The sequence below is a fragment of the Serinus canaria genome, chromosome 4 (genome assembly GCF_022539315.1).
Source record: "Serinus canaria isolate serCan28SL12 chromosome 4, serCan2020, whole genome shotgun sequence".
Classification (NCBI taxonomy): Eukaryota; Metazoa; Chordata; class Aves; order Passeriformes; family Fringillidae; genus Serinus; species Serinus canaria.
The window spans coordinates 46,537,250-46,559,446 of NC_066317.1; the positions used below are offsets into that span (position 1 = coordinate 46,537,250).

Here is a 22,197-nt window from a genome sequence, read left to right on the forward strand (position 1 = left end):
GTGTGACAAATGTTTAGCTTACTGTTGGTTTTTCCCCATTTGATGCAACAGACAGAAAAGTCATTGTGAGGAAATAGACTGTCTCTTCTAGAATTCCTTCTAATGGTTAGCTTGTAGGTGGGGATGAAAGAAAAGAGAATTCTTGTTCTCTTCTCCCCCCATAAAACTAACAAGTAAATGGAACAAATAGAGAGAGGAATTTATTCTGACATGTCAAATGCATTTAGATGGGCATGGAAGAATTTTGATGTAATTCTTACCTTTATTTTTCTGATTGTATTCTGAGGATTTTATATATTCTATAGGATAAAACCTTTTTATCCTGTGTTCTATAGGATAAAAACTCTTTTTGTGAGTAACTCAATGTATAGCTTTTTGGATTCAAAATATCAGTTTCCAAAAGAAGACACTTAGTTCTAGCTTCTCTCTCATAAATGCACCTCTTCTCAAAAGTCCTGTACCACTATAACCTTTGCTATCTGAGGTCTGCATCCATCCACTATACTAGAACATAAGGTTCATGAATAGTCAGCCAGAGTAATGAAAAAAGGAAACATTTGGGAGTATTCATTTTGTTTTGAAGAAATGTTAATTTTGATTCTGCCACAAGGAAGAAACTTTGGACAACATAAGATGAAATTTCTGACTTTAGGTAGCACTGCATTCTGTCCAGTTATTTGGGAACTGCAGCAGATATTTCACAGACAGAAAAACAAAATCAGGCTATAGTTTATTCATCTTAATCTGCTTCAAATCTGCAGATAAAATCTGGTATCAGATTCCTTTCTTCAGAGTGTATGTTAGTACTTGTACAACAAGGTTATTGAACTGGAATTTTCATTATCTTTCAAAACATTAGACTCCCACAGGACATTCTTATGATTGAATTACAAAGCTCATTTACAATAGCAACATTTTTTGTTTTGAACTTGAACTTTCTGGGTTTGAATCCCAGAGCAGAATTTAGTTTTCTTCCTGGTGTTGACACAGAATTTCAGCATCTCACAGTGAGATAAGAGTTTCATTGTTAGACACGCAGTTAGTTGAGGGACATGCTAAAGGAGAGCCAAATGAAAATTGGAAATTTGGAGGCAATACTGAAATTTAATAGGGGAAGACCACTCTGTCATTTTCTGTTTGTCTCATTCAAATATCCATGAGTTGTAGGTATTACTTAACTTCTACCCTTTGCTATGTTTAGTAATCTCACTAGCCTTTAACTCCATTTATGTAGCAGGCTTGAGGTGTTTGGAGGATAAATGTCCTAGCATTCTTCTACTCAGTATGAAGTAATAGTAGTTATCAGATAAAGTCTCCTATTTGTGGTATAAATATGTCTAATTACAGATAAAACTTTGGACTGTTGATATACTAATAAAGCAGTATTATTCTCACTGTGGCATTACCTTCTGGGTGCATGGTTTTATAACCATACTGTTTCAGCTCTAGTCCTGCACCAAAGCAGCTATTATTTTTGAACTTTGCTTTTTAAAGGAAAGAATTATGGCTTCTCTTTTTTTACCTCTATCATCCTAGGGGCACTGATACATTAATATTATCCTATCAATGTACAGATAATTTTTTCTACCAGTGATGTCTGTATATGTGAAACGCAACTGCACTACCTGAAAATTTAATTAAAAATAGGAAACAGTCATCACATATCTACAACTTTAGTGAGTGTTTTCATTAACAATTTCAGATAACTCATCATGGATAGAAATTTTAAGAATGGTGGGAATTTAGGATAGTTGCTCATGGACATATAAAAATTGGATACCTAGAGAAATGGGGATAGTTGTTATTGCCCTAGAGCAGAATATGGGTAAATAATTACATCTCTCAAGTGCACTAATGTGAATAGTCATTTTCTAAGAGAGAAAAAATACATGGAAAATGCAGGACTTTCAAACATAAGTGCTAATTCTCAAAAACTAAATGTATTAGAAAGTATTCTGTTGAACAGGTGCTCCTAGTGTACCAACAATGAGAGTATGATGAAGGCAGAAAAATAATAGGCTCAAAATTAGGCCTAAAGAGTTTTAGATTTTTATATATTTTTCATATATTTATAACTTTGCAGACTGTTAATTCATAGTTATAACTTCTAGTACTTTTCCTGACTTCTCCCATCTTTTAAAAAACTCTTACTAATACATTGTTGAAATTCTGTTTGTTAGTCTAGCAAGGACACTTTGTTTTGCACCACATATTGTAGACACAATAATGTGGAGGGTTAAAAGATTGGGGAGCTCCAAGGGGGCAGGACCTGAGGGAAATTACCTAGCCAACTGTTCTTCTAACTGGACAATAGTTGTTAGATATACTAGTTAAATAACCTTATAGAAATTGTAGAAATACTGTATCACATGTGCATATCACCATATTGTGCCATTGTAAATGCTTTCCATTAAGGACTTGCTTTTACATTCTCATTTTAACACTGTTTGGAAAGGTTTTGAGTTTTATTCCAGGCAGCAAAACAAGGGAAAAAATATCAAGGAAAGTTAGAGAGAGATGTATTTTGAGTTTAAGAATATTTCCCAAGAATTGAAGAAAGTCAAAATACAAGAGCAAAATGTAGAAGCACATATTCAGGGAATGTTGAAGGTATTGGACCATGTGCACTGCATAGAAAATCATGGAAATAATAAAAGTGGTGGGGTGGGAGTATCCGCAAAAGATGAATTTCTTTTAAATAGAAGGGTAAAAAATTTAGAGAACAGGGCTCTGCCTTCATCAAAATCACTTTGAAAAAATTCTTCAGAGGTTGACCTGGAGGCCTACTGTAGACCCTTGAGGTCAAATTTTCAATATAAGTAGCCATGTAAGTAATAATCTTAGATAGCTGATTGTGTATTATTCCATTAAAAGCTGCTGCTAAATTGAAAGACTCTGTTATTTCTGAATATGGTAGTCACCCAATTTATTTGCTGAGTAACTGCTTTACCACTATAGGGGATGCTTCTTTAGACAAGTAATGAGGAGTTATAGAAAACGTGCTCAAAGAAGATAAGCCTGGAAGAAGTTGCCAAAAGTGGTCTTAGTTAAAAAGCATAAGAAGTATTAATTAAAAACAAAGGTGATGTGACTTAGACCTTCATTTGAAAATGAGGTAATTGTGGTAAACTCTGGGGTTAGTGAATTTAGATGGACTACCATGCTCTAGGTTAATGTATTGAAGTAATGGATTGGAGGAATGAAAATAGCAGAATTAAGCAATAAAAATAATGTTCTGGACTTTTACAATAGTGATAATTATTTGTTAATAGGAGATAAGTGTTTATAGAATAAGAATAGCTGATAAGAAGAGCTCTTAAGTGTAGCAAGAAGAGATATATCAAATATTAAAAGCTGAAAATTGAGCCCTCAAAAATATAGGCTAAAAGCCAGGCATGTTAAATATCAGGGGCAATTACTAAAATAATTTGTCAATGATTGAGATAGTTTTTATTGCTATGATTTTTCTTATCAGGAATAAACATTTTTCAAAATTTTTAAAACCAGAAGAAGTTTAGTCTAGCAAAAAAAGAGCAGGAAATCAGAAAGTGAGTATATCTCTCTAGATTGGGCTTACCAAACAGGTTCCCTGTGTGCTTCAGCTACATTAGAAGCTGACCTTGTGGTCAGCTGCTCTTTTGTGCTCTTCTTTCTCTGTCTCCCCCTTCCTCTTGAATATGCACTCTGTTGTCCTCTCACCTTCTTGCTTTACTCAGCCTGCATCATGCTGTCTTTCAGTTTAAATATTTAAAGTGTTCAAGCCCTTTCTCCCCTTGTTTAGAGCACTGCTACTCTGCACTTCATGCAGGACATGTTAAATACCCTTAACCCTTGTGTTTTCAGGGCTGATACCAAGTTTTAAAGTAAAATAGGAAGCAATCAGGGTCTGAAAATCTTCTCAATTTGTTCTTCTCAAAGTATCAAGAAGGTATTTTCCTCCAGCGTTTGTCATTTTTGTGAACTGTTATCGCTTCTAGTTCAAAAAAGTATTAATTAATCCTTCTAATTCAGAAGTGCATTTCTCTGTACCATACAGAAGAACTAAGGTAACAAAATAAGCTTCTTCCAGTCCTCTTGAATTAAGTTGCTCTCTCTGGATCATTTATGTCAATTAAAATAATTTCAACAGAGGCAGATTTTTAAACTGTTCACTAGCTCTTAATACTTCTTATAATCTTATTCAGAGCAGTATGGAAAAGGCAAAATTAACTGAGTGGCTCATTACAGGAAAGCCCTTGTGGCAGATGAAGTACTGCATGTTGTAAGTTGGAGTTTCTTAAAATTGACACAGCCCCCATTAAAAACTGAGTCACTGACAGAGCTTGAAATTTTGTTGTTAATAAGGGATGCCAGTGGCTGGGATATCTATAGTGTGGTCTCATAGGAAATTTTTGATCAAGAACAATGATATTTTGAATTATTTTAGCAATTCATTTTTGTAGTAAAGCTGGCAGATGACACAAAGACTGTTGGAAAGGGAGTGGCTGCATCTGCAGAGTACTTAGCTCTTTCAGTATAACTGGAATTGAGAGGGGGAAAAAAGGAGGTGGAGGGGAAAGAATCCTGTGAGTTGTATTTCAGTGAAGTATTCAACATTACTTGAGGAATAAGGCAAGTTATACTCTGATCCACCTCATGTTCTGGTCTAGCAGTGGGGCTGCTGTAATAAAAACAAATAGGATTGAAAACTAAAGGAAGAGGATATCTGTTTGTAGAGTGTGATATATGTCAAAAGGATTATGTTATACATATGACTATATACACACATGATAATTTTTTTCTTTGATATTTCAGTCTCTGTGTATGAATTCTTGTGTTGTCTCCCTTCCTTTATGAGCTCTGCAGAAATTGGAAATATTTTGCAGCTCAGAATCAAAGAATAACAGAATTAGAGAATATTTTGAGTTGGAAGGGACCCTTAAGTATCATTGCAAGAAGTACTTATTTTTTCCCTCAGGAAATAAATTGGTTTCCAGAATCTGTTTAAACTTTCTCTGAAGCATGCTGGGGACAGTATGGTGATAAGTGAATCTGTGCTCTGTGGTCATACAGAAAATCCTTTGTGCAGCCTGACTAGTGTGTCTTCCTGTCAAGCTTATGTTCACACCATTAACCAGATTTGGAATCAGGGCAAATTTCCTCCCAAGTGAGCTTGGCAGGGAAAAAGTATCTTGGGATATTTAGGAAATGCATCTTGCCTGTCATTGTAGTTGGCAAGGAGGTCAATGTTATGGTCTTGCTTTCTGTATGTCTGTTAAAGTTTGCAGAATTAGGTTTGTTGATAAACCCTTGGCTCTTGCTGCATAAAAAATTAAAACTGATGACCTCAGAGCCTCACCTATGAAATCAAAATGCCTTTTTGTTTGTACCTTCCCTCTTTTTTTTAGCTTGAAAAAGATGCTTATTTTAATGTGTCATACCATAAAAGGACTAGCAGAGCTCTATTATTGTTATCCAACTTCATTCCATTGGGTACAAGGACATATATTCTCTTGGGTCCACATTCTTGTTCTCCAGCACAAAGCAGAAGATGATGCTTGGAAAAATGATGAAATTAAAATTCATCCTCTCCTCTTTCATTTGTGCCCTTTTTTTTCTGTATAAACCAGTTAGGAGGGAAAAAATGAACAATGAGAGCTTCCTATACTTCAGGCGTGCCTTTTATGGACACTCTTAGACTTTGTGTCCTTCTGAAAACACAGAGTAGAGAGTATATTCTGTAATGGAATACATTTTTAGAAGTTTTTGGTCTTTTGTCTTTACAGTGAGAGTGTTTTCCCTGTTTTTAAAGAAAAATAAGTTTGGTAATTACTTTAAATAACTTTAATTGACGAGCTTTCAATTTGGTGTTTTAACCAGTGTATTAATCAAGCTGATGAAAGAGCATTAGTAGTCCCTTGTGTGTTGTAGCTTTATGACTGGAAGAAACCTGTAGTGGAAAATTATTTTTAATCTGTTACATATTCTCAGTAGAAATTGATAGAAGGCACTTCATATTGATTCCTTGCAGCTGATAAACACATTTGTCCCAGACCTCATGGTTTGTTGTATGAAAAAAGTGTTCCAAACTTGTTTTCTTTTAGGACTGTATTTTTTCGTTGGAAGAGAGTTTCGGGGTTTTTTTGTTTTATTTGTTTTTCCTTTCTTTACCTTTTTTACCTATCCTATATTGATCAAAAATCACAGGTGGAGATTGCATTATGAGCTAAAAATTTCAAGTTGGTAATTCTAAAATGTCATATGAAATAGGAGAGCCCAGCCATATATGATCCTTCACAAACTGAACAAACCAGAAATTTAATTATTCTGAATCTAATAAAAGAATACCAGATACACTGTTTTTACTTAAATAAATTAAATTGTGCTAACAATGCACAGAGTTAATTAAATATGTAATTATTATGGTTACTGTTTTGTTTAGTGAGAACTACAGTCATTGAAACAGATGTCTATGTTAACAGCATCGGTCCAGTTGACCCAATCAATATGGTAAGTTCTGATTATTGACACAAAATATCATCTGCATGTTGCTGTGGGTTAATAGTATGAAATAATTCTAATCTCAGTTTAATTTTCCTTTATTTCTTACTGTGAATTCTTATGCTGTTGGGTATGATTGTAGTTATTGCAGAGATACATTTAGTCCCTTTGTTTGAAATTGTTGCAATTTTAAAAATAGTTTTACTTTTAAAAAAGTGAGGTCACACAGAATACATTGTCTCAGGTCCTGGTTTTAGTTTGTCTTGAACATTTCCACAGTATTTGTGTATATCTGGTTTATCTCTGGCCTGGTTTGCTTTCCTGGAGCTATTCTTTAGAGCCTAAGAAAAATAACAATTGACTCAGTATTCGAACAAAAATATTTTCAGTGAAGTGCTCTGTTGTTTCTCTGGTTTTTCTTCAAATTCATAGAAATCAAAATCTGAATTAACTCTTTTGTCCTTCTTTTTCCATTTAGTCTTCTGTGTCCTTTTCAGTATGTGTGTGTGTGTGTGTGTGTGTGTGTGTGTGTGTGTGTACATGACTGGTTTCCTAGAAGTTAGTAAATACATCTCACCTAGTTTGTAGTGCACCTGTTGAGATCTGACCTATCTGTTTAGTACCAACACTGAAGTAACAGCACTTGTGAAGAAGTTGGAAATGTGGTATTGTCTTAGCTCTCTTAGATTGTGTGTTGTATGAAAAGGTGGAGGCTTTAGGAAGGTCTTTTGGAATGACTTCTGCCCAGGACTAAGAAGGGGCCTTGCCCTCAGGTGATTTTGAGTTTACCTCCTTTACTTCCTCCCTACAGAATTGCTGACAGTATTGAATTTGCATGGCAGAGAAAAGTTTTGTTCAGAGGTAGAGCATGCCAATGCAGAGGGCTTCTGAAAATTTCCTGAGAGTGCAGTAATTCTCAATTATTATTAAGGATCTTCTGGTTTAGACATGTGTCATCATGTGGGGGTGGAGAACAGCGACTTTCAGTGGTAGGAAGCCAAGCAAGAATATCCAGTGGTACTTAGGTACTGTGGGAAAAGATGCAGGTCTGTGGCAAAGGATACTCACTCTAGCATAATGGTCTAACCAGCTTAGGGTTGTCATTACCTGGAGCTGTGGCAGGGAAGCCCATGTCTCAGGCCAGGACTGAATGTAATGGAATCTGTGATAGAACATAAGAGTGACTGAGTGGGGAACACTTTCCAGCTTCCATGTCCGGTGTAAGTGGTGTCTTTGTTTTGTCTGTCTCCCTTCTGCAGTCTTTCTTTTTTGCTTCTCTCTGTCTAATCCTCTTCTGAATGAGCCTACTGTGGAAGCAAACTGGGAAGATGTGTAAGGAGGATCTAGCAAGTGGTAGAGACTTCTTTTTCCAGTTACCTGTGTAAACTCTTCAGCCTGTGGCCAGCAGGAATTGCACACACTGGAACTGAACATCAGCTATGCTTACAGCTTCAGTTTTCTAGTTAAAGAGAGCCATCACGTGGCTGGCTTTGCAGAATCACCCTGCCCCTTCTCCCCCACCATCCTCTTGTCTCTGCAGCCACTGGGCAGCCTTCCAGCCGTGGTTCAGCTGTGAACCATGACCTCTTGTGTGCCTACAGCTTCCCTCTGCTTACTCAGCCCAGGGAGCGTCAGCCATGGAACTATTGCGTTCCAGCTGTTTAGGGGTCTCTTCACATCTGCCAGAGCTGTGCTGGACCTGGTGGTGATGTCCTTGCCATGCTGCTAGTAAAATCCAGCCATGCTAGCTTACAGTGCAAGGGAAGGATTGGCATCCTACTGGAAAGGCATATTACTTCACTAGAGAATAGGATCCTAATAGTTAATAATTAATGCTTCTCTCCAACCTTCTGATTTCTCTTTAAAGAAAAAAAATAATGAAGCACGCCACCCAAGGGTAATAAGGTAAATGTCACTAAGATACAGAACTTTAAAAACTATTCTATGCTTTTTAAAAATGGACAGAAAGCTACTTAGCAATTTAAATTACAGTCTAAAACTACTGTGGCCCTCATAAAAGGGCAATTGCTTTCACTGGGTTTGCACTTCAAGAACATGGCTTGTATGAGCAACTAACCTGAGTACAGAGATCAAATCTTTGTAAAAATTAGTAAAAACCATATACTTGAAAAGAATTTGATTAAGTTTTTAAAAAAAGAAGTTTTTATTCTGGGAAACAACAGTCTCAGCAAAATAAATAATAACAATTTTTACCCTATAAGCTCCTTTTACTTGAGCTGTTGATTTCATTAGGAAAGCACTTTCCCTGGAGTCAGTATTGTTTGAGATGTTTAACCAATAATCCAAAATTTGCTTCCATTTCAAGGGCTGTCCTTAACCCCTAATTTGATCACTTACTAAGAGAATATGTTTTCTGGGATTTCCAATCCCCATTGGACTACTCATTTGCCAGATACGTTCACTCTGGCAAATGATGTCCTTTAACTATCGAGTTTGGATACAATATGACATGACAGAGAGGGTATTTTTTATGACAGTGATGCTGAAGCAGCATATCTGGGAGTATCTTTGTCTGAAAGCTTTAGAGAACATATGTGAGTACTGAACGTATATGAAGACTATGACAAGGAACAGATTTTTTTTTTTTTAATTGTCTATTTTCCTGTTGCTAATTGATAAACTTCCACTTTGATAATTGCGGTCTACACATGACATTCATTAGAGTTTGTTTTTGAGGGCTGTTGTATTTTAGCCTTTACCATTTAGCAAGATCTACACACCATTTTAGAATCTATAGTCAACCTATGATCAAGATACATTTTCCTAGAGCTTGTGATCTCTTCAGGGTTCTGCATCCTAAGTAAAAACTTTAAACAAGTGTCTGGATCACTAGAGTGTTTATGCTTATAATACCAAGCCTAAAGACTTTTGAATCTGTCTTTTAGATGTAATCAGTGCTATGTATTGTGCAACAACCAGCTAAGTGCCATTATGTGGCACTTTCAGGACTACCAGGGTGTCAAGTAACTGGGTTTGGTGCCCAGCCAACATGGACTTGTGAAAGTAAGGTCCAGGATGAGCAACCAAATCTCCTTCTATGACAAACTGACTAGCTTAGTACATGAGGGAAAGGATGTGTTCTATCTAGACTTCAGAAAAATATTTGACCCCATCTCCTACAGCATCCTCCTGGAAAAACTGGCAGCTTCCTGAATGAAAGGAAGATCATGAAGGATGCACTTTGGCTCATGTATGAAAATTTATGAGGCTTCCTAAATGTTTTGTGTATTCAGTGTGCAAGCAATGGAAATTTTTGGAAAGTCAAGTATATACGCTTTATGTGAATTGGTTTAATTCTCTTTCAGAGGGCAGGAAATCTGTGACCAATTTGTTCATAAGACAGGGCAAAAGTACCAGTGGGTCTTTGAATATTACCTGTTGCATCTTCTTTGAAAGAAGTTAGGATTATGTTTTTTTCCCCAATGTAAATTTTTATTTCAGTTAGGGAAGATAGATTGCAGTCATTGTCAGCACTGCAAGTGATCACGGTTAATTGGCTTACTCAGTTGACTGTTTGAGTTTGATGGATGCTGCTCATGTACAGCAGCTGAGTAAATATTTTTTTCAGTAGCCTTGAGCATTGTGGGTTTTTTAATGGAATATACTTATAAGTCAAACCAAATATTTCTGGTAGCATTTCTTATGTTACCATCTCTAGAAATTGAGTAATACTTCACAAGTACAATTTAATGATTGTTTTCTCTTTTTTTATTCCCCAAAAAGATTAGCTTTAATTGATTAATCTGGTTCTTGCAGTTTGATTACTGCAATTGGAAAATACCTCTATGATTTTCTTGTTCAGGGAGAATTGGCCAAATCCAAGCAGTATTCTGCTCATACTGGGACAGCATAGCAGTTCCTTTTCAGCAGCTGGTCCCAATTCCTCATCAATTTGATCAGGGAATGGTGAGGAGGGAGGGAAAATGAAGTTACTGTACAGTTAATGTATGGAACGATTTCTGTACAGAAAATACAGTTACAATACTCTACTGTACTGACAAATGTTGCTGTAGCCTTCTGAAACCAAAGCAGAGAACAGACATCTTTTCAGTCCTGACTTTAAAAAGCATTCAGTATTTTTCCTGTTCTCAGCTGCAGTTTACCAATTGTCCCTTAATAAGTGTGAAGCCAGGAGAGGTGCTGAAGGTTCCAAACAAGTCCTTGGGAAATCCATGCTCTTTGCTGTAAAATATGGCCTAATTTCTATGTGCCATGTAATAGCATTGCTATGTAAGGCTTCAGTCTTTTAGTACTGTGGTTGGTTCTTAAATTTTAGATTAGTTCATGCTTTAGGAAATACTGGTTTTGTATTGTACCACTGCATCACTTAAGCTGCAGCTGGCATAGTTGCAGTAATGATAATAATCAATATAGTAGTAGTACTACTAGTACTACAACTACAGTTTATTTTTGCTTCACTTGCCCGATTTCAGTCGAGTGGGCCAGCATGCTGTTTGGAAATCCTGTTTGTTTTGTCTGAGATTCATAGCATTCACAGCCAGAGCAGTAACCAAGCTGCCTCTGAAGTACCTGAGCTCTCAGACATAAGTGCTCTGTAGTTGCACAGGGCTGATCTGTGATTCTGTAACTTGTTAAAGAAATGGCAGGAGTGCTGAGCTGTGGACGTGGATAGGACCAGACAACAATTCTGAAAAAACTTCCTTTTTATCTGTGGTCAGTCTGTCAGTGTGTTGTGATAAAGTCTCTTAGTTTCTTGTGTTTGTAACTCTTGATGTGTTTAAGTATTGATCTGAATGTATTTCTTAATACTTTTCCTTTGTTGCTTCTGCACAGTATGTCTTCCACGGTCATCTTTTCTTCTCCTGTGTTCAGTTTCTTCTTGGAAGTTTCATGCACAAATTTAGCCACCTTTCTTTGTCAATAGCCTGCAATTCTGTGTCTCCTTTTGTCCTAAGGAGTCTAAATTCTGTCCTGTGTCACTCATTTTTGTTCACAGTTGTTTTGTTAGCTCAGTATGGCTGAATCACAGCTTTAAAGCCTACAAATTTTCACCTCTTATTCACTCTCAGTTGCTGTGAATAATCATTAATTTATGCCATTGAGGACTGAAATCTAAAAATTTTCTATGATGTGATGAGTCTTAGAGTAGTCTCAATTTTAGTCTTGCAAATTCTGAATACAAAGGGATTTTATATTTCTTTTTTTTTAACCCATCGCATGAAAACTCTTGTCCAAATCCCCATTGCTACACTAACATATTTCTGTAACCTTTCCAGTTGCAGCTTGGCTCCACTCATATCATCTAGAGATGTCCTACAGGTAGAATTTTCCACTTTTTCTACTGACTTATCTCTTGCTCAGGTTCTTTTGTCTTCTCTTTCATTGGATTTCACACATAAACTGTTCCCTTTCACTTTCAAGGTACTTCAAAACCTGTCCTCAGCAATTTTTAGTTGTTTTTTTTTTTTCCTCAAGAGGCCATTTCCTGCCTCAGATCTTGCTAGTTTTTGCTCACATACTTTCAACTTTTTATATCAATTCCTCCCAAGCTGCCCTTTATGCTTGAAAGAAACTTCCTATAAATGTCTGCAAAGCCACTTCATTGTTTCTCATTTTGTTTCTGGTTAAACTTACTTTTCTTTTTGCACATTTCCCATTTTTCCCCCTCTGTGAAGGTTACAAAATATCACAAAGAATTAAGCTCATGTTGTGCTGAAGTTGCTATCTGTAATTATGCCCCCGTTGGCTTTCCAAATCTTGCCTTTTGTGTTAAATTCAGGCCATCAGCTCCTTGCAGAGGTTGTGTATCCTGTATAAGCAATATTGAGTGCCTGCATAGTTCAGTTGTGATCTGAGATGATCTAAACCAAGAGTAATGTTAGTGTAAGTATTACATAGCACTTCACTGAGAAGGCAAAGGTATTGACTAGTGTGAGAGCTAACCCAAACAGCACTTTACTCCTTCTTTTCATCCCAAAGCTGCCCAGACTGCTTGTCTGCTCTGAAGTATATTTTATCATTACTTCCTGTGCCCTAATATTTTATACAAATACTTTGTCTTCTTCAGCTGTCCTGTGCCCCTTGTGTCTGCAGCTAAGATCTATTTAATTTTTTGTCTGTACCCCTTATCTCTGTGTCAGCTGTAAGATAAATATTTTGAAGAGCCTTACACACCTGTCCTTTAATTCCTTACCTGTCTGTCTGGACATACCTCGTGCTGCATTCCAGTTGTGTGAATCATTCTGCTGGCCTAGGTTTGAGCTGGGTTTTGGAGAAGAGAGGCAGAGGGTGTGCTTTGATTGTTGCAGTAGCTTGTAGCAGCTTGTTGTGATAGGGGCTGACCCCAGCAGTGGCTCTTATCGCAGGGGTTTCCGTGGCCGCCTCTGCGGCTGTGCACCAGCAAAGCTGCTGTAATTCACTGGCCTCTACAAGGGCTGCAGTCAGCATCTCTGCTGACACTACAGAACCTCCTTCTCTCTGAAAGCCAAGCAGCTACAGCAGGACTCTTCTCCTCATGGCATGTGCTACAGGAAGTTCACTTTGCTGACAGGGGAATGGTCTGGAAGCTTTGTCCTGCAGCAGCAGCTCCAAACTGTTTACCAAGAAAGTAACCCTACCCCTGGAAGGAGTGTTGCCTTGCTCCCTAGGCAGCAGGGCTGACTGCCCTGACCAAGTAGCTGTTTAGAAATGGAATATGCTTTTGGTGATAAGAGAATGCAGCTTCACTGCCTGTTGATCTTGGCTTCCATTTTATTCTGGTTTTTGCCCAATTTTGAAATTTGCCAAATTTCACCGAGTCTTTCACATCTGGGTGCTTGTTTAGACCACCATGGAGAATGCACATTTAAAACACTTTTTCTTGGGCTGTTTTGAAGTGTGTCATTCACAAGGATACAGTAAATGTTGATTAAGATGTCGCCTTTTTGAATAACAGTTGTGTCTCAATTGTAGAGGTTTATCCCCACAACAGGTTATGTACTTGAGACCAGTAAGACTAGTAAGTAAGTTGAGGCTCCTTTTAGGAAGTTCTTGATGGCTGCAAATGCTCTTATATATTATATCTCTTTTATAATGTAGCAGATGATTGGTGTTTGAAGCTGATTTCTGCCCCAGAAAACCAAGTAGGTATACTGTATTTCATGTGGGATCATGTATTTTACAGGACTTGCAGAGTAGGAACCAAGCCGCAGATCTGTTTGCCATCACTGTTGGGATTTTTAACCATGGCAGGGAAACCATGTACATTAAAGACCAAAGAGTAAGTGTGCAGTTAGTCTTGCTTTGAAAACAGTTCCCCACTGAACGATGAAGAATTCCCATTGCTTTTAAATGGAAACTACAAAACCTTGTGCTTGAGTAATGTAAGGCTTTGCTCAAAGTTGCCTGTGAGTCCAGCTTTGGCTAGCATGTCTCTAATTACAGCAAAGTAAATGTAGCTGCTTAATTTAGAAAGTACAGTCAATGGAGGAGATAAATCACTATTGACAATCTCTAAGCCAAATCCTTAATCCATTTATTCATGTGGTTTTATATGTATATATATATATATATGTATTTACACATTTGGTAGTTGGTTTGTTTCTATCTTTGTGGGGTTTTTTGTTTGGTTGGGTTTTTTGGTGGTTGTTGTGGGTTTTTGCTTTTGTTTTGTTCTGAGCTCTCTAGCTCTTTATTGAGTTTAATGTTTGTTCATGAGAGCTGCTGGCTGAAATATTCAATTTTCTATTGAAAAGTAAATAAAAAATTTTTATATTTTTCCATGAGAATATATATATAGATTATGTATATAACTTCTCTACGTCCTCTCCTTGTGCTCTGTTCAAATGACCAAAATCTAAGCTGATGAAATAAAAGCATAGATTTTGCTGAAGTGCTTTAGCTACTTTTCCAGCTAATCTTTTCACTGTAGGCAAGAATTTAATGATAGTTCATAATCTACAAAACATTGAAATAAGTATTGCCTTTGTTGTTTGCATCTGTCAACTTGCATGTTCAAAATAAGGACTAAATTTTCACAGATGCCAAATTATGATGTGAAGAGTGAGATTTTTTTCCTGAATTGTGACTATGCAGGTCTTGCTGTACTCCCTCACCTTCTGTAGATATGATTTGCCATATTTCCACTTACCCTGTGCATATGTTCTCATAGCATCCTCCAGTGTGATTATCTGTACAATTAGAGCAATCTGACTGATTAAAAGACTCTGGAAGCAGACGCTGTGCACTTCTGTTCAGTGCTTTTCCTGCAGCCCTCACCTCTTCCATGGCTGCAGTATCATCAATGTAGTGTTACAGATATGTGTCAGAAGCACTGTGGTTTGTTGGATCTATTAGGTTTCACCCTAAGGTCAGTAAATTCAGATTGCTTAGAGATCAAACTAAAATGGTTTACTAAACCAAAAAATTTTACTTTTGCTTTGGTCTCAGCCATGGGGATTAAGTTCTGAAACCATTGCTGGCCCTGAAGCAGCTCAAAAAAATCTCTTTAAAGGGCTTTTAAAGTAACCTACCAGGGACAACAGCCACATTTTCAACATTTTGTTAGGAGAGGTTATACATCAAAGATAGGTTAAGTATTTTAATAAATTACTTTATAGCCCTTTATTGATGTCCAAAGAAATGTGGGTGAGGGAAATGGCAAAGGTTACAAGTGTTTATTGGCACCACCCTGGGAAGATGAAGATAAATTAGCTAATGCTTGATGCTTTATTTTGTGCTTACCTCTTAGGAAAGCATGTGGTTACTATTTTTGTCTATGAAATTTTTGTTTTTAAAATCTTTTCATCGGAATACCAAATTAATATTTGGTATTAAATCACATCTCCTATTGTGAAACCATATAGGCTGGTAGGATGCTTTCTTTAGTTTCCCTTTCTTATTTTTTTTTTTTCTGAAAAATTCCCTGCCTCACTGACATTGAATTCCAGTTTAAGAAATTAGGAGGGAGAATAGAATGATAAAATAAAGGCATACCAGCTTGTTAGTTGAACTGCTTTGAGGGGCTCCATATGACACAGATTTCAGAATGTGCCATTACAGGAACACTGAGGTGCCCTTCACACAAAATTTTGAATCTGGAAGAAAAGCTGAGGTGAGTTTCTGAGCAAAGATGAAATGACAGGAATATGTTTTTATTTATTTTTCTATTAAATTCACTGGTCATTAGCTGTATTGTAGGTCTGAAGTTTGTAAAAAGTTTTTTAGTTCTGAGTTTGGTTTTGGGACTCTTCCTTGATTTTCTGTTTCAGAAAACAGAACTTGGCCACTTTCTTCTGTTCTCAAACTAAATGTGTTGCATTAAACATAATCCAGCCAACAATTTAGCTACTTGTTACTTGCCTTCTCCACAATTTTTTATTGTGGAATATCAAATCAGTTGTTGGACTGTCAGGAAAAAGATCTGGAATTCTTTTTTTTTTTGCTACATTTTTTCTTATCCTCATTGATATTATATTGGAATTTGTGTGATGCAGTTTATAAAGAGAAACAATTGCTTTAGATGATATCAATTGTATTAGATGATTTCTTTCACATCTTTCCAGTAAAAAAAAAGCAATCCACAAAAAGCAATCCAGATTTCTGTTTCGAAATCTGACTTTAATTGAACTGTTCATGACAATGAAACATATGAAGGATTTTATTTATCCCACTTCAGTAGCTGTTCCTGCTTTGTTTGAAGTAATTGTTTTTATATATTAAATGACTTCCACTCAGGATATGAATCTGTTTGTCAGTAGTCACAGTTTGTGCCCTGCCTGGCCCTTTAATGGTAATCTCTGATTAGTCACACTGTTCCCAGCCTTTGGAGTTTGCTAAGATCTCAGAGAGGAAAGAGATGGAGGAGGATTGAAGTTATCTGTAAATATTCAGGCAGGTGGGCACTTCATGCCAGCTGTGAAAAAAAAGTACTCAGCAATTTAATCAAATGCCAAATAGGAGCCAATATGTGCCATTGTTCTTGAACCCTGTGAGGCTAAATATGAATTAAACTGTGACTAACACAGCCATAGATGGATTCCACTTTATTCTGCATGGTTATTTTGCCATTAGTTTAATTTGAAAGAGAGGGTAGTTAACCAATTTTTATGCTTGCAAAGTGGCATTAAATGGTGAGTTTCATGAAAGACTAGTAGAAGTGATAGGAGTGTTAATTTTAAATTTTGTAAGAAAACAAGGAAAGCAAGGTAGTTGGCTAGAAAGATTTGTTGCACTTAAAGAATATTTTACAAACCTTGTTGCTGTTGTGCTTGCTTATACAATAGATAGGGCTTTTATTTATCTTGTTTCAGAAATAAAGTACTCTCAGAAAAGACAGTATGGTGTTTTTTCTACCTAATTTTTAATAACTTTTAGGGACCCAGATTTCCCCTTCTTAAAAGGAAGTAGGAAATATTTTGGGCTAAAAATGTGATCACATGTAAGAATATGTGCTGCCTCAAGATGTGTTATATACCCTCAAAGACAGAGAGGTCTTAGGAAAGCATAGGATAAATGATATGCTGAAGAAGTAGGTAGTGATGCCACCAAGGCAGATGGTAGAAGTGGAATAAATGTTCTTGGGTGAAATCAGAGCACTGTCTCTGGGTCCCTGCTGGAGAGCAGAGTGAGCTGCTGCTGCCACCCACCACGAGGCTGCAAGTCCATGTCTTTCAGGTAGGATGAATGGTAGGATTATGCCTGTAGTTGGCCAATTCCAGAGAGAGAGGGAGAAGGATATATCTGAGTGCAGAAGTGTGAGCTTACACGTGGAGGGCAAGTCTCTTAGGTGTGTTACAAGAGGCTGGCACTTGGATCTTATTTGACATTCAGCAAGATGCTTGGAAACAAGATGTTACTTATTTTCTGATGTTAAATTATTGTGTACTGGGTTATTTTTGAACAGTTATAAATGTATCATGAAGAATTATTGTTGGGGATTTTTTGTGGGTTTTTTTTTCCCCAAAAGTTTTCTAGACAGCTCCTCTAAAACATGCTGGTTTAATCTGAGACAGAACTATTTTTCTACTTAGTAGCTGGCGCAGGGCTGCTGTTTGGAGGTAATAGGATACAAACTTGCAAACATTTAATACTGAAAGGCAAAAGAATACAAGCATCTGAGTCTGCTGAGGCCATTCCCTTGTTCTTTGTGTTCAAAATAATCTTCCTTTTTTATTCCAATTTATTAAGGTAGTTGGTATTCTGTGACAATCTGTGTTTTCTTGCTTGAGTGGATTTCACTATAATGACTCTGATATTTTTTTCCTCAAACCAGGCATTGCTCCTGTGAAGTGGCTGCTAAGAGTAGCACCTTCAAACTCAGATGGTCTTCACTTTTTGTACATTTCATCATGTCTGTTGATTCTGCTCTCTTCTTTTTTTCTTTCTCCTACTTGTATTGTAAAGGCAATGTGTAAATCTTTGTTCATTCTGTCCCATTAAAGCCCATTAAAACACTTCTCTGGTGCACTGCCTTGGGCTCTCCTTTATACTACAGCCAGGCAAGTTTCATTTTTAGTTGTAACTACAAATAGGCACAGAAAGCTGAATTTTAAGGTTAAACAGTTCCAGGGTTTTCACAGGTATCTGGAATTCTGTTTACAGAAAAAGAAATAGGTTAAAGACTTTTTTTGACCTTCAGAATCTTCCTCTGATGGCAGTGACTCTCAAGAAATACACAAAGTTTTAGAACAAAGTCTCCTTAAAACTGCATTTTTATAGTAATTTTGTTTTCCCTGTCTCTCCACTGTTTGCCTCATGCATTACTTGTTCATAACCTATGGAAAACACTGAATTACCAGGTGGTAATTCATCTGCCATGCATCATAGAGCAAGAGGAAACCTCCTTCTAACATATCAGTTTCCTGAACTTGTACTTCTCCCATCTGGAGAGGTGGGAAAATTAAGAGAGGTTGAGATAATCCTGGAATATCTGCCTTGGTACTTCTCAAGGATGAAGTGCCAAATTTCTCAAACTTTCCTAAGAGATGGGTGGTATCAGTTGCTGAAACTAGTCAGGAATCTGTAACTTGTACAGTTGGCTGCTGTGATTGCTTAAAAGGAAAATGAACAAAAAAATCCACTCCAATGAATGAAACCTTCAGCTTTTATTTAAAAACAGAATTGATTTACTGCACTATGGGTTTTTATTGACCAAGTATACTAACCCCTTTGGCTCAAACAAGAGTGTGAACACTGTCTCTTCCTCGCTGAATGGACCTATGGGTCCATTTAACCCCGTGCCTGAGAGGTGAACAACGAGCACCAAGTGTTTCAGCTTGGTCTCCAGCTCTTTCCCTGCAGGGGAGCTGGCCAGTTGCTCATGGAAGCCCTCATGGGGCAGCCATGCAGGGAAGGTCACATCTGCCATCGGGTAGTGGGACTGTTGCCATTAAGGTCAGAGTATGGTCTAGAGCTCTGACAACACGGAGAGCTGCTGCCTTACTCCTTTGTCTGAAGTGCAGAAACAACTGGCTGAATTCTTCAAAAAGAGGAATTCTTTTATGCATCTGTGTTGATATCCCTCTCAAGCTTTACTGTGTCAAGAATTATTTCATAAAATGGGGTTACCTTTTTCTATTTATTTTTTCACCTTTCTTTTCTTGCCATAAGTCTACAGAGGAATTTCATTTTCTATTACAGAACGATCTTCCTTGAGGCTTTAACAAGTAAAGTGGACTTTCTTTAGGGAAATTTCCTTCTTGATTATGATTATGTGTACTTTTGCGTGTATGTTGGTATGTGTACAAGGCAGATGGTAACAGATAGTTCTGCAAACTGGCATGTTTAATTTCCCCATATTCTTGAATTCTTCATAATCTGAAATTTCTTCAAAAATGTTAACTTGTGTGTTGAAAAGTTTGGGGGAAAACATAGAAAGCTTGCTTTGCTTGGTTCTTAAAAATATAGAATTTCTGTCTTAACATAGTCTAACCCTGAAGTACTAAGGTTGCCCTTAAATTTCTGTCCAGGGCCCCCAGAGGTGATTGTACTGTGTGGGAACCTCCAGGTTACACTCCCATCCCATATCTTCTTCCTGAAGTAATCAGTGTGTGTCAGGGGAGAGGAGGTACCGACAGAAGGCTGTGTGCATCTTTTGTCTCTCATTCTGGGTTCACTGGCTGCTGTCTGCTATGCAAATGGTAATACAAAAGAGAATAGAGGAGGTGGCTTCGGATTTATATATGAGTCAAAAAACAGTTGGCTTGCAGACGTTGGTAAACATAAACATAGATATGGTTGTTTCTCTGTTTTTAGGAATACACTATAGATATAATTTTTGCCCAGACTTGGTATGACAGTCGTCTAAAATTTAACAGCTCAATGAAGGTGCTTATGCTTAATAGCAATATGGTTGGAAAAATCTGGATTCCAGACACTTTCTTCCGGAACTCGAGGAAATCTGATGCTCACTGGATTACAACTCCAAATCGTTTGCTTCGAATCTGGAGTGATGGAAGAGTACTATACACTCTAAGGTGGGTTTTGATTATTTGGGTAGAAAAATAGCCAAAACATACTCCTGTTACAACCAGGAATATGAAAATAATGACTGAATCAAATTCCTGCCAAGTCTTTTGTTATGGAGCATTGCAAGGAATTGATTAAATAAGAAAATAAAAAAGATCATTCAGTCATGAAAAAGATGAAATTCATAGTATTGAAATACAATGCAGAGATAATTGCCTAAGGACAACTGAAGGTGATAGCAAAAAAAAGGATGCTATATAGTATATAGCATCATGGTGGTCTGTCACTAATGTATTGCAGATACATTATTTTTGGTCAAAATACTTAATAATCTAATTTCCACCAAATTATATTCTGTAAACAGAACAGTAAATGCTTCACATAATAAAAATTATAAGAAGTTTGATTAAAGCTAAGGCCCCAATCCTGCTTGTACTTTTTAACATATTTACACTTGTAAGCTATTAAAATCAACAGATCTATTCATCCAAAATAGGCATAAACAAACATGTTGGTGATAATTCGACTTGGCAAATGGGAGATGCGTGTGCTGCTTTTAAGCTTAAGGCTATCTACTGATTTTTGAGTCTCTTTTCAAACAGTTCTTGAAAGGCTGTAGTCTACAGAAAGTATTTTAGGGTCACCTCTGTCATAATTTCTAAATATGCTGAACAAATCTTGTTATAAGTCAGGAGCTGATCAAGAAGTAATCTATGCAGAGAATGCCATAAATACGATTTTGCTCTTAAGAGTTTGTTTATTTGTTTATCTACTTAAAACAAAAAGTGGCACTGTTAATTACTTTCTTCTCAATCATTTATGCTGTGTTCATATGCAGTATATGTTGCATGAAAAATGTATAAATTTCTCATGTATCGAATGTAAGAAGAATTAGAATGCTTTACAAGGATTTTCTTCACTTTGTTTTTTCTTAGTATGCATCATTTGAGAGCATACAGACATCTCTGAAGAGAACTTTTTAAATGGTTTATTATGCCAGTTGGTGTTTAGAAAAGTCTCTAGAGAGACCCTTCTGTTGACATGCTAATTTTTTTTTTCTTTTTCTAATTAGCAATTGTAGAGTCATACTTGGACTTTACCCTTCCATTGTCAATTCATTTTCAATGAAAAAACTATTCTAAAGAGATTCAAAGTAACAGAAGGAAATGAATATGAGCAAAAAATCATGTGAGCCCTCACAGAGCAATAGGTTAGAATTAATGTGTCAGAGTAAATGAAGTGCAATGAGCTGGTAACAGAACAGCAGAACAGGCTTTCACCCTGCACTGCAACACACAAACATCTGTATGGGTGAAGATATGACCTGAATTTGACCTAAGGTAAACCATCATTTGAGAGGTTCATATCTGGCTTATTGAGGCAACAATAATACGATCTGACAGTGCTTGAGGTTCGTGGGCTCCCCTATATCACCACTCTTTCCCTGTTGGTAATTCAGGGGGCAGACATGGTGAAAATGTTAACCAGCCTTACTGAATCTCCTGTAAGGTGGCCCATGGTCTGTCCATTGCACCACCAGTGATTCCAGATCTAGTTGTGGTGCTTTGAACACAAGGCTCAGCTTGTTTTCTTTTCCTGTGAGTATTTAACTATTCCAAAATTGAAAGTGGAAAGTAAAGGCATTAAATGCGTAGATCATAGTTGACAAATTTGAAAAGCATCTCCATAGCAATGCAAGTATTCTGCTTGAAAGTGTTCAGAAGGGTCTTTCTTCCTCTCTCCCACAGTGTATGCTAAGAAATACACTTTTCCTTATAAACCTTTAGTCAGGTCATAGTGGCAGTTTGTGTAGAATAAATACTTTGTTCAGAGACTTATAAAACTATCTGGCAGCATGTCTCAGAGTCTTTTCCTATCTCTTGTCTAAAATGTAAGTATTGCCCACAGTCAAGTATGTGAGCATTATGGCAATTTTTAAAGTTGATTTTAGAAGACATTCTGCCTTTCTATACAGTGCTGCCAACAAAGGAGGAGGTATTTTAAATGCAAAGAAGTCAGTTTGAAGTCTAGCCCCTTACTTTGGCTTACAAGTGAAAGGTAGCAGAACTGGGTTTTGCACTCCTTCCTTGGAAGTTGTGTGGAAATTTGTGATAGCATTTTCAAAAGCAGAAAGTGATTTAGTTCAGACAATTATGAGTCCTAAACCAGTCCTCAAATGTTTATAAGTTGTGAATTATTTGAATGCCTTAGACATTAAATAGGCAAAAGCATAGTTTGCTTTTTTGCTATCCAAATACTGTTTTCACCAGAACTGCTTCCGTGAGTACA

The 22,197-nt window shown here is 36.9% G+C and overlaps 1 protein-coding gene across 1 annotated transcript in view; it reads left to right on the forward strand.

Annotated features, from left to right (window-relative positions):
• Positions 1-22,197, forward strand: part of GABRG1 (gamma-aminobutyric acid type A receptor subunit gamma1) — a 50,596-nt gene that overhangs the window by 17,883 nt on the left and 10,516 nt on the right. The window contains exons 3-4 of the mRNA XM_009100324.4: positions 6,422-6,489; positions 19,696-19,916. Of these exons, the coding sequence (XP_009098572.1) occupies positions 6,422-6,489; positions 19,696-19,916 (289 nt within the window). The remainder of the gene's footprint in view (positions 1-6,421; positions 6,490-19,695; positions 19,917-22,197) is intronic.